Below are 15,835 nucleotides of genomic sequence, written 5' to 3'. Positions count from 1 at the left end.
TCCTGCCTTTTCCCCATAACCCTTGATTCCCTTACTGATTAAAAATCTGTATCTCCGCTTTGAATATACTTAACGACCCACCTTCTACAGCGCTCCAGGGTAAAGAATTCCACAGATTCACTACCCTCAGAGAAGAAATTTCTCCTCATCTGTTTTAAATGGGCAACCCCTTACTCTGAGATTATGCCCTCTGGTCCTAAATTCTCCCACAAGGGGAAACAACCTCTCAAAATCTACCTTGCAAAGCCTCCTAAGAATCTTTTGTGTTTCAATAAGGTCGCCTCTCATTCTTCTAAACTCCAATGAGTACAGGCCCAACTAACTCAACCTCTCCTCATAGGAAAATCCCTCCATACCTGGAATCGACCTAGTGAACCTTCTCTGGACTGCCACCAATGCCAGTATATCTTTCCTTAGATAAGAGGACCAAAACTGTTCACAGTATTCTAGCTATGGTCTAACTAGTGCCTTGTATAGTTTTAGCAAGACTTCCCTATTTTTATACTCCATTCCCATTGAAATAAAAGTCAACAATCCATTTGCCTTCCTTATTACCTCTTGAAATTGTATGTTAGCTTTTTGGGATTGATGCACAAGGACTCCTAAAATAATATTCAGCTCCTCTATTCTTCCTGCCAAAGTGCATAACCTCACATTTTCCTACATTATATTCCATCTGCCACTTTTTTCCCCACTCACTTAACATGTCTATATCCCTCCTTAGACTCCTTGTGTCATCCTCACCACTTGCCTTCCCAACTATTTTTGTATCATCCGCAAATTTGGCAATAATACATTCATTTCCCTCATCTAAGTCATTATATATTGTAAATAATTGATACCCCAGCACTGACCCCTGTGGCACTCCACTAGTTACAGGTTGCCATCCTGAAAATGTCCCCCTTATCCCAACTCTGTCTTCTATTAGTTAGCCAATCTATCCATGCTAATATACTACCCCAAACACCATGGGCTCTTTTATTAAGTAGGCTTGCGTGCGGTACCTCACCGAACGCCTTTTGGAAATCCAAGTATATTACATCTACTGGTTCCCCTTTATCTATCCTGCTAATTACCACCTCAAAGAATACTAATACATTTGTCAGGCATGATTTCCCCTTCATGAAGCCAAGCTGACTCTGCTTGATTAGATTATGTAATTCTAAATGCTCTGCTATTACATCCTTTAAAATATACTCTACCGTTTTCCCAACGACAAATGTTAAGTTAACTCTCCTATAGTTACCTGTTTTTTGTCTCCCTTTTTGAATAATGGTTTTACATTGGCAGTTTTCCAATCCTCTGGGACTTCTCCAAAATCTAAGGATTCTTGGAAGATTACTACCAGTGCATCCACTATCTCTGCAGCTACTTCCTTTAATATCCTAGGATGCAACCCATCAGGTGCAGGGGACTTATTAGCCTTCAGCCCCATTAGTTTCCCTAGTACTTTTTCCTTAGTGCTAGTTGTATTTATTTCCTCCCCCCTCTTTTGCCTCTTGATTATTTAGTCAGTTGAATTATTAATCTGAGACTGTCTGCCCATCTGGGTCATAAAAGATCCAGTGACATAATTCAAGGAAGAACAGGGGGGATTCACTTGGTTCCCTGACCAATATTTATCCCTCAGCCAACATAAATTACAAGAACATTTGATTTAAAAAAAATTATCACACTGCAGTTTGCTTACATTACTATTGTAACCACACTTCAAAAGTACTTTAAACTTTAGGGGAGACAATGGTGTAGTGGTAATGTCATTGGACTTGTATTCCAGGAGCCAGGCTAATCCTCTGGGGACATGGGTTCAAATCCCAGCAGGGCAGCTGGTAGAATCTCAATTGAATTAATAAAAACTGGAATTGAAATTTAGAAATGGGGACTGTGAAACTATTATCGATTGTCATATAAACCCATCTGGTTCACTGGTACCTTCTAGGGAAGGAAATCTGCCATCCTTATCTGGTCTGACCTACAGCAGTATGATTGACTCTTAACTGCCCTCTGCAATGGCCTAACAAGACACTCAGTTCAAGGGCAGTTGGGGATGGGCAACAAATGTTGGCCTTACCAGAGATGCCCACATCCCATGAAAGAATAAATTAGATTATCCTTGACCTCCAGCATGATCCTGGAATAGTTGGTGGTTTTGGCTAAGAAGGAAAAGACATAGTAATCTGTAATATTGTCAGGGCAGATCTGAAGAGACTAACCGACATGTCTGCTTGTTACACTGGAGTTTCCAGCCCTCTGACTTGAGGCTAAAGAAGATAGGTACTATATCAAGAGAAATGGAAGATGGCAGGCGATTTGGAGGGAATAAAGAAGCCCAGGATTCTTCCAGATGTTCAACTGGACAAATCCCAGCTCCTGCTAAATCCTGATTTGGGCTTCAAACCTCATATGCAATTCATTGCAAAGACTCCATAATTTTACTTTAGGAACATACACACCTCTACCTCTTCTTCGTTATGACTATAACAAACCTTTATCACTTCAAAGTGTTCTTTATTATTATTTTTTTTATAAGGCTTTCCTTTCTGGTATCCCAGCAGACACAATCTACAACTCTTCCAGAACTCCAGCTCATATCTCAATCCCACAAAGCTGTCATTTATCATTACTGACTGACCCCTTGTTCCATAACATATCAACTTTAAAATCATTTTCAAATCTCTCCATGGCTTCCCTCTTACACCTCTAGAATCTTTTCTAGCCTGTGCCCTAGTATGCACACTATGCTCTCCTGACTTATGGCGTGATCTTTCTCCCATTCCACATTCTACTATTTAATCAACATACCCAGATTATATTCCTAAACAACTACTCCCCATTAACCATCATATTCAAAACCTCTCTGAACGTGCCTTTTGTCACTTGTGAAAGATGTATAAATGCAAGATGATCTTATTAATAGTTTTTTTACAAAAGCATTTGACTATATTCGATTATCTTTGTCTAACCAAACCACTGATAACTGTGTTGAGAAATCAATGAAAATATTTATTTTGAGAATATATTTTGAAGCTGGAATTTATATAAAAAACAGCTGAGTTATATTTTATCCAAAGAAAATTACTGTAGTAAATATTAGCATTTCTGAAAAAGTACTGGTTTGCTACTCTTGTCAACATTACTGCCAAAAGTTCTTGGTAATGAAAAAAAAACCTTTTAAATTAAGAAATATGTTGAGTTCTTTTGGAGGCTAAGTAACCTGCATCTTCAACCTTGTTCACTTTATTCAATGAATTCTTGTGGTCTAGATCTTTACTTTTAGGGTGACATCTTACTCGAATTTCTGGTAGGTTTATTTTTGCCAACTTGATCCTTCAAGTTCAATGTTTAATTTTTCATAGGCTTATTGATCTGTCTTTGGGACCATTGATCTACACTTTAACAAGACCATTGACAATTGTATGTTTCTACAATTACATTTCTGCAAATTGCACTTATGTAGTTCCTTATCATGTCCATTACTTTTGAAGTACTGCCGTTGCTGTTATGGAGATAACAAAGGTATAGAATTTGCACGCAGCAAGATCTGGCAAATCAGATGAAGACCAGTTGATTTTTCTTTTAAGTGGTGTTGCCTTGAGAAAAAATTGACTAGATTCCACTGTGGTTCAAATTGTGGCACGGGACCTTTTTATGTCCATCAGAACAGGCAGATGGATACATAAGAACTAGGAGCAGGAGTAGGCAATTCAGCCCCTCGAGCCTGCCCCACCATTCATTACGATTATGGCTGATCTCATTTTGGCCTCAACTCCAATTTCCCGCCTCTCCCCATAACCTTTCAATCCCGTTACTAATTAAAAATCTGTCTATCTCATCAAATTTATTCAGCGTCCCGGCATCTACTGCACTCTGAGGTAGTGAATTCCACAGATTCATAACCCTTTGAGAGAAGTAATTCCTCCTCATCTCTGATTTAAATCTACCACCCCTTAGTCTAAAACTATGGCCTCTTCTAGAATGCCCCAGAAGGGGAAACATCCGCTCCACGTCTACTTTGTCTATCCCCTTTAGCATCTTATATACCTCAATTAGATCTCCCCTCATCCTTCTAAACTCTAGCGAGTATAGGCCTAAACTGCTCAATCTCTCCTCATAAGACAAGCCCCGCATCTCTGGAATCAATCTAGTGAACCTCCTCTGAACCGCCTCCAGTGTAACTACATCCTTCTTCAAGTAAGGAAACCAAAACTGTGCACAGTACTCCAGGTGCGGTCTCACCAATGCCTTGTACAGTTGCAACAACACTTCCCTATTTTTATACTCTCTTCCTTTAGCAATAAATGCCAAAATTCCATTTGCCTTCCTTATTACCTGCTGTACCTGTTTACTAGATTTCAGGGATTCATGCACGAGGACACCCAGATCCCTCTGCACTGAAGCATTCTGGAGTTTCTCTCCATTTAAATAATAAGTCGCCTTTTTATTCTTCTGACCAAAATGGATCACCTCACACTTCTCCACATTAAACTCTATCTGCCAAATTTCGGCCCATTCACCTAACCTGTCCATATCCATTTGTAAATTTATTATTTCTTCCTTGCAACTTACTTTCCCACCTATTTTGGTGTCATCTGCAAATTTAGGTATAGTGTCTTCTATCCCTGAATCCAAGTCATTAATATAGATTGTAAATAGTTGGGGCCCAAGGACAGAAACCTGTGGCACCCCACTAGTTACAGCTTGCCATCCAGAAAAAGACGCATTTATCCCGACTCTCTGCTTTCTGTTGGTTAGCCAATCATCTATCCAAGCTAATATATTACCCCTAACTCCGTGTGATCTTATCTTGTGTATTAATCTTTTGTGCGGCACCTTATCAAAAACCTTCTGGAAGTCCAGATATACTACATCTGCAGGATCCCCATTATCCACTTTGCTTGTCACATCTTCAAAGAACTCTAGCAAATTAGTCAAACACGATTTACTCTTCATAAAACCATGCTGACTCTGATGGATTGCATTTTGACTTTCCAATTGCCCCATTACTATTTCCTTAATAATGGATTCCAACAATTTCCCAATGACAGATGTTAAACTAACTGGTCTATAGTTTCCTACTTTCTGCCTCCCCCCTTTTTGAATAAGGGTGTTATATTAGCATTTTTCCAATCCACTGGAACCTTTCCAGAATCCAGGGAATTTTGGAATATTATAGCTAATGCATCCACTATCTCTGCTGCCACCTCCTTTTAAGACCCTGGGATGTAGGTCATCAGGTCCTGGGGACTTGTCACCCGTTAATCCCAATAGTTTGCTCAGTACTTTTTCTCTAGTGATGGTGTTTGTTCTAAGTTCCTCCTTCTCTATATCCTCTGCACTACCTGTTACTATTGGAATGGTACTAGTGTCCTCCGCCATGAAAACTGAGGCAAAATATTGACTAAGCATCTCTGCCGTTTCTGCGTTCCCCACTAATAACTCTCCAGTCTCATCCTCCAAGGGACCAACATTCACTTCAGCTACTCGCTTTCCTTTTGCTATCAGTTTTTACATTTTGTGCTAGTTTTCTTTCATAATTTACCTTTGCTCTTTTTATTATTTTTTTAGTAACCCTTTGTTGATCTTTAAAAGTTTCCCAATCTTCCAGCCTGCCACTAACCTTTGCAATTTGGTATGCCTTAGTTTTTGCCTTTAAGTTATCTTTAACTTCCTTGCTTAGCCATGGATACTTTTTCCCCCTCTTACCATCTTTCTTCCTCATTGGGATATATTTTACTTGGGAGGAATTGAATATCTCCTTAAACATCTGCCACTGTTCATCAACTGTCCTACCTTGTAGTCTTCCTGCCCAGTCCACTAGGGCCAAATCTGCCCTCATGCCTATGTAGCTACCTTTGTTTAGCTCCAGAACACCAGTATGGGACTCAAGTTTCTCGCTCTCAAATTGAACTTGAAATTCTAGCATGCTATGATCACTCTTCCCTAGAGGATCCTTTACTATGAGATTGTTAATTAATCCCATCTCATTGCCACAAAACCAAATCCAGAATAGCCTGCTCCCTGATTGTTTCTTGGAGCATTGTGTTGTGGAACCAATCTCTAATACACTCTGAACTCTCCCTCAAGGCTACCCTTGCCAATTTGATTAGTCCAGTCTATATGCATATTAAAATCATCCATGATTATTGCCGTGCCTTTCTTACATGCTCCCAGTATTTCCTGTGCCCTACTGCTGAACTACTGTTTGGGGACCTATAGATTACTCCCACCAAGGACCTCTTTCCCTTGCTATTTCTTATTTCTATCCAGACTGACTCTACATCTTGCTCTCCAGTGCCTATATCATTCCTCACTATAGCACTGATCTCTTCCTTTACTAACAAAGCAACACCACCTCCTTTTCTTTTCTGCCTATCCTTCTGAAACACTGAGTACCCTTGGATATTCAACTCCCACACCTGTCCTCCCTGCAACCATGTCTCAGTAATCGCCACCAAATGATACCTATTTATCTATCTTTGCGCTGTTAACTCATTAGTTTTATTCCGAATGCCACGTGCGTTCAGATACAAAGCTTTTAAGTTTGCCCTGTTGTCAATTTTCCCTATTCTTATGATTCTTTGGTGCAATATGGCGTTCACACACACTGTCCCTTCCTTTCACTTTTTGATAGCAAGCAGCCTCGTCACTAACCTGCACTCTTACCCTCTCCTTAAACTTTGACATTTTATATGCCCATACAACTGACCCCTCCCCCCACTATTTAGTTTAAAGCCCTAGCTACGACCCTAGTTATGCAGTTCGCCAGGACACTGGTCCCAGTATGATTCAACTGGAGCGCGTCCGAACGGAATAGCTCCCTCTTTCCCCTGTACTGGTGCCAATGTCCCATGAATTCAAACCCACTTCTCCCACACCAATCTTTGAGCCACGCATTTACCTCTTTAACCTTATTGACCCTGTGCCAATTAACTCGTGGCTCAGGTAGTAATCCAGAGATTATTACCTTTTCGGTTCTGCTTTTTAATTTAGCCCCTAGCTGCTCATATTCCCTCAGCAGAACCTCTTTCCTCCTCCTACCTATATCATTGGTACCTAAGTGGACCAGGACAACTGGATCTTTCTCCTCCAACTCCAAGTTCCTCTGCAGCCCAGATGAGATATCCTTAACCCTGGCACCAGGTAGGCAACACAGCCTTCGGGACTCTCGATCCTGGCTACAGAGAACAGTATCTATTTCCCTAACTATACTATCCCCAATTACAACTACATTTCTCTTTTCTCCTCCCACTAGAATGACTCCCTGTACCACGGTGCTATGGTCAGTTTGCTCATCCTCCCTACAGTCCCCACTCTCGTCCACACACGGAGCAAGAATCTTGAACCTGTCGGATAAGGGCAAGGGCTGAGGCTCCTGCGGTGCTACTTCCTGGATCCCTCTACCTGCCTCACTCATAGTCACATGCTCCTGTCCCTGACCACTGGCCGAATTTAAGGTAGTTAATTTTAAGGGGTGTGACTGTCTCCTGAAACAGTGTCCAGGTAACTCTCCCCCTCCCTGAAGTGTCGCAGTATCCGAAGCTCATCAACTCTGAGCCGGAGTTCCTCGAGCAACCAACATTTGCTACAGACATGGTTACTAGGAATCACAATGGGGTCCACCAACTCCCACATCATGCAGCTACAACACATCGTCTGGCCCTGCATCTCTATTTTATTTAATTAGTTTATCAATCTGTAAAATATTTCTCCTATTTACCTTTAATCTGAAAGCAAGTTACAATAGAGATTCAAAATACACTTTTTAAAATCAATTGGAACTCGCTCTCTCTGCTGAGTTGAAGTGTTAGGCCTCCGATCCTAGGCCCCATTAGTCACCCTTAATCTGAAATCAACTTAGAATAGGTAGTTCAAACTAGCAGTTACTTACCAACCAATGAACTTACGGTTTTCCTGTGATGTCACTCTTTGTTTTTCACTCAGCGACAGTGACTGCAGAGGACACTCCTCTCGCTATCTCCTCTAGCTGCTGCTGACTGCCTGTCCCAGAGTCCTATTCTCGCTCTCTCCTCTCATTCAAATGCTGGCATTTTTAACAATATAAAACTCCATGAGTGAAGCTTGAACCCATAACCATTTGACTCCGAGGAAAGAGTGCTACTGAATCAAACTACCACTGTCATTTTCCACCACTACAATTTTGCAGTAAAAATCCTGGAATAAATGAAAATGTCTGGACTTGCATAAGAAATCACTTCCTGTAACATACCATTTTCCCTAATTATTGCCTATATAATTTTGTTATGGCAACATTGAAACATTTTTTTTGGGTGAGTTAAAATTGTTTTTAATGTTTTTACAGAGCACATATACAGGACGTGTGTTGTCACTGCAGGAAATGTTATTGCAGGTTGGACGGTTGAATGCAGAAGCAATACGAGGCCAGTGGGCCAATTTGTCTTGGGAACTTCTCTATGCCACAAATGATGATGAAGAACGATACAGTATACAAGCACATCCTGTGTTACTGAGAAACTTAACAGTGCAGGCAGCTGACCCTCCCCTTGGCTATCCCGTTTATTCATCTACGTCAATTCATATGCCTTTGTTCTAAAGAATTTCATCACAAGTTCTAATCAGTGTTCAACACTGAATTATTACTATGGGAACAATGGAAGTAAAATATTTCCCTCATTATTGAAAGTTGAGGCTTGGCACTTTGTAGAAATTATTGCTTTGAACTAGTACAAATCAATGCTTTGCTAGATACTTCATGTATCAACTATGCAAAAATTATTGAATTTATTGCCAGGATAATTTTTGGTATTTTTTTTATCTTCCTGATTATTTTTAATTAGTGGATTTTTACAGTCTTTTTGTATCCCTGGAAACAAAAGGTCAGGTGGGGTGCTATCAACTGGAATCGGTCTCAAATGTGAATCCTCCATGTTTTAAAAGTATGCCAAAGCTTGGGTTAGGGGTAAGATGATTGAGAACTGTGAACCTGTATGTAAGCATGTGCCACTAGCTTTGAAGAGGAGTATGTGTTGTACACTATTTTCTGCATCATAAGTTTAATATGTGTTGAATTGTAAAAGTATGGCAGCTTATTGAAAAAAAGTGGAATGAGGCATTTTTAAAAACCTTCATTCTAAAATATCATTTCACTACACGAATGTAATTGTAAGGAATAAAAGAATTTACTGTAAAATGTTTACCTAGTTTTTCCCTTCAAATCCTAAAAATTATTGCCATGAATTACCAGTACTAAGAAAATGCTTATTCATTATTTTTGATAAAATACCTCTTATTTGGCTTTAAAGTTACAGTAACTTCAACATCAATTTAACAGATCTTTGATTTAAACTCAGAACTTGCTTGATGTGGAAAAGTCTTAGCAAATCAATTTTCAAATTTCATGCTAAAATCCGTCCTTGGCACACTGCTATTGCAACTGCTCATTTTAAACATAGTGTATGTATATTTTTTCTGAACTGTTTTCTTATGCAACCGTGCAAATGGGTTTATGATAGCTAATTTGGAATGAAGTATTGTATTTCTTTTTGCTAGTTTTATAAATTGTAACTTTAAACCCTGAAATGATGAACCAGCACTGAGTATTAGAGCCCCAGAATAAGAGTTCAGGTTCAGTTACTATTTCTGCCCACTTACCAATGAGCTGTGCAGAGCATAGGCTGTAGTAACAATTTGCCACGTGGAAAGGAAAATCAGCAGAGTTGCGTATATATAGTCCTTAATGGCTACTAGCATATGCCAACAAAAAACATTGGTGACCAACTGTTAGTAGTCTGACTGACCAACCTATTAACCCATACATAAAGGAAATAATGTTTAAATAAATTGCACAACACTTGGAATAATAGTAAAGCAAGTTCTTCTTTGTAATTGATTAGCCATTGTTAAAAGGATTGTTTTCATTAAGAATCTACAAGTTTGCAGGGTGCCAGAAAGCATACTTCTCTGAAATGTCTGTGTGCAAACATTTTTAAAGCAACCATGCAATAAATTGTATTGAACGTGATTAAACCTCAAAAAAAGTGCCTTTTATTTTTAGTGCTGCATAGTGTGAACCATTTAAGTGTGTATAATCTTCATTATTTTATTATCCCTTAACACAATTTTATTATAAGTTTTTAAATATATGGGCAAGTCCTGTTTTTCAGATGAGCAATACATTTTCAAATCAAATTTATTAGAAGCATAGGTTATCATATATGAAATTACAATGAAAACATGTACAGCTGTATTTCATAACTTTTATGACTTTCCAGGTTTAAATCTGTATATATTGGAGAACCTTAACTGTTTTGTATACCTCTATAAAATTAAAGTTTACTTCTACATCAGGAATGATTTTGTCTTTTGTGAATCGCTTAGGTGCAAGCCATGGAGCCTCACAAGCTATTGTTAAGTTTAAATCCATCTTTCCATTACTCATATATGAAATTGCTAATGGTAACAGGTTATGATGGTATTCTAATTTAGCACGTGTTCACTAATGTAAAGAATAGCTCTTTCCAATCTCCAAACTTACAAAATTAAAACAAACCAGGAATACTGTAGTACCGAGATGTCTGGGTTTTGTGGTCATGTTACTAGTTTGGTGGTTAGTTGTAGACCATAGGCCATAGTTTGTTTACCCCAGTTCCATATTGTAAACTTGAAAACATTCAGTCCAAAGTAAACTTGGAATACATTTTAATTTATAAAATCATACTAAAACACTGTGGCTTAATTCTGAATCTCTCATATGGTTATATTATTATATAGCCAAAGTCAATTTGTGTCCAAGAAGTGACAGGAGGAAGAACCTGTGCAGTTACTTAGTTCCTGAAGGTTCACTTGGTCTCTTATTAGTATTTGATGAGTAAGCCCAATCCTAGTGCTGGACTTAAATTCGCTGCCTTTTGTTTGCCCTTCCATTTTGCTAAAAGCAGACATCAGAGTATTGGTTGTTTGAGAAAACTCCAACTTGGAATCATGTCTGCTGGAAGGCAGTATCTGAGAACTGTATGAAAATATGCAGTTCTGTATATCCAGGCTCCATGCGTAACATTGGGTTTTATAACCTCCAAATGGTGGATGTCACCATATTCGCATCTTGTGGTCAGTTACACTGCTCACCACAACATTTGTGTGGCAATCTCAGTTCCTTCTATTCAGCTAGCAAGAGTTCAAATTTGTGCTTGTCAGTTTTCTGACAACCAACTGCCAAGATATGTGACTTGGGAATCAATGGAACACTGCAAAATGTAGATTAATTTATTAATTTTACAAGTTTAAAATGATATGGGGTGAATGTGGTTGTAGAAGTCTGCTTACAACGGATCACAAATGTAGAATGTTAAATAAAATGATATTGAAGAGATCTCTCATTGATAGAATGGTTTTATTTAAAATGATTAGAAAAACTGAAATGGAAAAAAACTCATTCACCAAAAAGTGCTACACACTTAAATTTTATCAATGTGATTTAAGTATTTTTTTCCATTCCATTTAGTTTTTTTAGGGAATCATACCCCATGCTGACAGATACAACCAATTCTGTACTATTGCCCACCTTCAGGAAATCCGAAAGTTGAAGAGCACATGAATTTATGTAATACCAACCACAAGAAGTCCCAAAGCACTTTATAGGCACACTACTTTTTTGACAGGTAGTCATTGTTGTAATGTAGGGAAATACTACAGCCAATTTGTGCACATCAAGATGCTATAAATAGGTATCTTGGTATTTATTTCATTGCTAATCATTTAGCAGTATTGACTGGGGGAAGAAATATTGGCCAGGACATCAAGAAAACTCTTGCTGCTCTTGGAATAATATTGTGACCTTTGACATTCATCTTAGAAAACAGACAGGACCTTGCTTTTGCATCATCTCTGAAAGAAAGCAACTTCAACAGTGCAGCTCTTCCACAGTACTGCAATGAAGTGCCTTAACACTTGACCACCAAAAACACTAACGTCCGTACAGGTACTTGCACAAATAGATATCAATATTACTGAGTCTATACCCCCCCATGAGATTACTTCATTGTATGGATGATTTGGAATAGTAGTTTATTTCTATAGTAGTATAGGTTTAATGAAATTGCTCAAATTATGGCATATTTACAAATTTGAGTGATGCAAAGCAGATGAAGGAATTAAATCAACCCCTTTAAAATTGTCAATTTATTACTGTTGAAGTTTTCATATTGAATTCACCATTAATTTCACATCATTTACACAATGGTTATACAAATTATGACTATTGTAAACAACATCAGAATCCGCATCCCACTTTTAATATTCATCACTAAACCACCTGAGGCTTTTTAAAATTGTTTTTAAAAACAATGTACAAAAGAATAAATGGACAAATTAGTTTAAAACAATTACAATAATAAAATTAATCACTTCAGTCTGCATAATTCCCACCAATTTCTTATATTATAAATTTCTATGTCCACATTCACTCTAATTACATGCTCTTGCCAGTACAGGTGCTGCAGTTCCACTATTGGTAGGAAGGTATAATTGCAGTGAGAACTTAACACAGTATTAGGTGTTTATAAATATGGACAGAAGAATTTAGAATGTAAATATGAAAATAAGACTGAATTAACTTACAATAGAGTCAGAATTATGTCTGCACTCTGGTCCAATTAACCTCGAGTCTAGACTATCCGTGAGCAATGAAATGCCACATGTAGTTTGTATTAATTAACAGCACTATTGGAAAGGAGGGAGGATATCTTCACTTCTGAAGATTATTCCTTCAAAAGCTGTATCTTGGATTGTAGCCTGAAAGTATACAAAGAAAACTTAAAGTCTAGTAACGTAACCAGTATGTACCCATACCGGTTACTGCTAACTACCGTTTTAAATGTGCAGTTTCTTTACCTCAGATGAGAGGCCCAACAGACACAGGCAGTGGCTTCATAACTATATGCAAATCAAGGCCAATAACACAATTAGGGTCTCTGCCAATTTAACAGAAAACCATGCAAGTCATTCCAAATCCCCAGTTTGCCAGTGGCTCATGATAAAACCCTTCATAGTCCCACAATGCCTACAGATAGAACTTGGGGGAAAAAAAACTGCATTTCTCCAGCACCTTTCAGGAAACCAGGATGTTCCAAAGCAATGAAGTACTTTTGAAGTGTAGTGACTAATGTAGGATGCTATTGTGCCTCAAGACCACCAGGTTGAATATTGTTAATTCAACATTTCCACAAACCAGAAACAACACTTCAATCAAATTACTCAGTAATAAAATCCTACCTACCATATTTTTCCTGTTTCCCTATTAAATAGAATTATTGATTATTTTTTGCCATAAGAAGGAATGCCACTGCAGCTCCCAAAGACTTATAAAGCAACAACTTTCAACTTAGCCAATTTCAAATACTTGTTGAAACTGAAGGCTGCTGAAGAGGGGGTTCATGTAGTGCTTCTGCTGAAAACTGAAGCAGCAAGATGCAATGACGATGGAAAATAAATGTAAAGCTCTGTGGACTATAACATGAAGGAGTGATGGGACATCTTGTTGGTTATGGAAGTGCCAGCATATGGGAAGAGAATGCTGTTAGTATTTGGTCTGAAGACAGCAAAGGAAGAGGTGAGCTTGTTTGGAATTACTTTCTTGTTACAAGAACAATGGAAAATTGTGCGAACATAAGGTGAAGATTAAACTTGACTAAATGTTACCCCATCGTCAAATAGCTTGCCAACATTTAGGACTTTGAGGAATAAGTACCTGAGCAGGGGTACTGGAGACTGCCAACGTCCATGAGCCATATGACATTAGTCAGTGCATTCTGAATAGAAGGGAAAAAATATCTTTCAAAGTATTGGATGACCTTTTTTCCTTGTCTTACCCTTCTAAATATGGCAACAAATCTTTTGTTTTAATACTCAGTGGCCATTCATGTGAGCGTGGACTGAATCTCAGTAGGGTGTTGTCACGCCAGCATTGTTTGGTCATCCGATAACTCGTGGCTGTTTTTTTCCCTCCTCACCCAGGCTGCATGAAACCCAAGATCGGTCTTGTTGACCAAACCAATTAAAATTTGTTTTATAAGTCTTCATAAACTATAGTGGCATTCCTCGAAAAGGGAAATGGGGAAAAAAATTGTTGGTAGCTTGATTGCACAAAGCAGAGACTTGGAACATTGAGGTAATAGATAACATTTATATCGGGTCTTTCACATCCTCAGTGGCTAAAAGACGTGAAATGCACTATAGATATGCAAGTTCTCTTTTTGATACCTAAACATACCATGCTCACATTTAAACAAAACTGTGAATGAAAACAACTGTGATGGTTAGTAAACAATATATATTTTCATTAAAACTATCATTGCTAAAACTTTATCTGCTTTAGCCACAGGATCATGGTCACAGTTTCAAGCTGCTTTAACCTTTATTTTTCCAAAATAAGAGACATCAGCGAACTGAAATATGTTTTTAAAAAATGATTAGCAAAGGGAGCAGCAGGCTGGGAAACAAAGATGCTCCTGTATACAATTGTGATGCGTCTAAAAGTTTGAGATGGAACTATCTATATACAGCAAATTACTATTGTTGTGGGCAGGTGGTTAATTATTTGAGGATGCATGATTTCATGTGCATTATCATGTTACACTATTATTATACTGATGAAGTGGAGCAGAATCCTTTTACAGTCACAATCTAAGAAATTACTTAATTATGGCAAATAGAGAATAATTGTTCTTGAGTACATTAGGTAAATTAAGGAGTGATTATATTACTTTAGATCCCTTTTTTAAAATTCATTCATGGGATGTAGGTGCCACTGGCAAAGCCAGCATTTCTTGCCCATCATTAATTTTCACTGAAGGTGGTTGTTAGCTACCTTCTCAAACCACTGCAGTGTGATGTCAGTATTCCCACAGTGCTTGTAGATAGGGAGTTCCAAGACTATGACACAATGATGAGGAAATGGCAATACGTTCCCAAGTCAGGGTGATGACTTGGAAGGGAGCCTGCAGGTAATGGTGATGCTCCCATTCACTTGCTGCCCTCATCCTGCTAGGTGCTAGAAGTTGCAGGTTTTAGGTGGTGGGTCAAGGAAGCCTTGGTGAGTTGAAGTGCATTTTGTACATGGTACACACTGCAGTCATGATGCGCTGGTAGCAAGGAGGATGAATATTTAAGTTTGAGGATGGGATGCTGATCAAGCAAGCTGCTTTGTCCTGGATGATGTCCAGCTTCTCAAGTGTTGTTGGACCAGCACTCAACCAGGCAAGTGGTGGGTATTCCATTACATTCCTGACTTGTGCATTGTTGATGGTAGAAATGGCAGTAGGGAGGTAAGACACTTGCCATTGAATATCCAATCACTGATGTTCTTGTAGCCACAGAATTTGTGTGACTGATCCAGCAAGGTTTGTCAATGGTGACCCTCATGATGTTGATGGTGGAAAGAGTTTGACAGTGGTAATGCCATTGAATGTCAAGAGGAAGTGGTTACTCTCTCATTGCCTGGCACTTGTACGGGGTGAATGTTACTTATCACAGATCAGCCCAAGCCTAAACATTGTCCATGCCTTGCTGCATTTAGGCATAGACCGCTTCAGTATCTGAGGAATTGCAAATGGAACTTAACATTGCACTATCAGCAAACATCCCCATTTCTAACCTTATGATGGAGAAAAGGTCATTGATGAAGTAACTGAAGATAACTGGGCCTAGGACATACTCCACAGAACTGCTGTGGTAATGTCCTGGGACTGAGATGATCGGCCTCCAACAACCTCAACCAATTTCCTTTTGTGCTAGGTATCATTCCATTTAATGGACAGTTTTCCTCCAGATTCCCACTGACTTCAATTTTACTGAGGCTCCT

The 15,835-nt window shown here is 38.6% G+C and overlaps 1 protein-coding gene across 1 annotated transcript in view; it reads left to right on the top strand.

Moving 5' to 3' along the window:
• pcnx4 (pecanex 4) overlaps window positions 1-10,329 on the top strand; it is a 35,178-nt gene extending 24,849 nt beyond the window's left edge. Inside the window, exon 10 of the mRNA XM_078562274.1 lies at window positions 8,321-10,329. Coding sequence (XP_078418400.1) covers window positions 8,321-8,572 — 252 coding nt within the window. The 3' untranslated portion in view covers window positions 8,573-10,329. The remainder of the gene's footprint in view (window positions 1-8,320) is intronic.
• The last annotated feature ends 5,506 nt before the right edge of the window (window positions 10,330-15,835 follow it).

This window comes from Cetorhinus maximus, chromosome 18, assembly GCF_964194155.1.
Source record: "Cetorhinus maximus chromosome 18, sCetMax3.hap1.1, whole genome shotgun sequence".
Classification (NCBI taxonomy): domain Eukaryota; kingdom Metazoa; phylum Chordata; class Chondrichthyes; order Lamniformes; family Cetorhinidae; genus Cetorhinus; species Cetorhinus maximus.
This window is presented reverse-complemented; position numbering and strand designations above follow the sequence as displayed.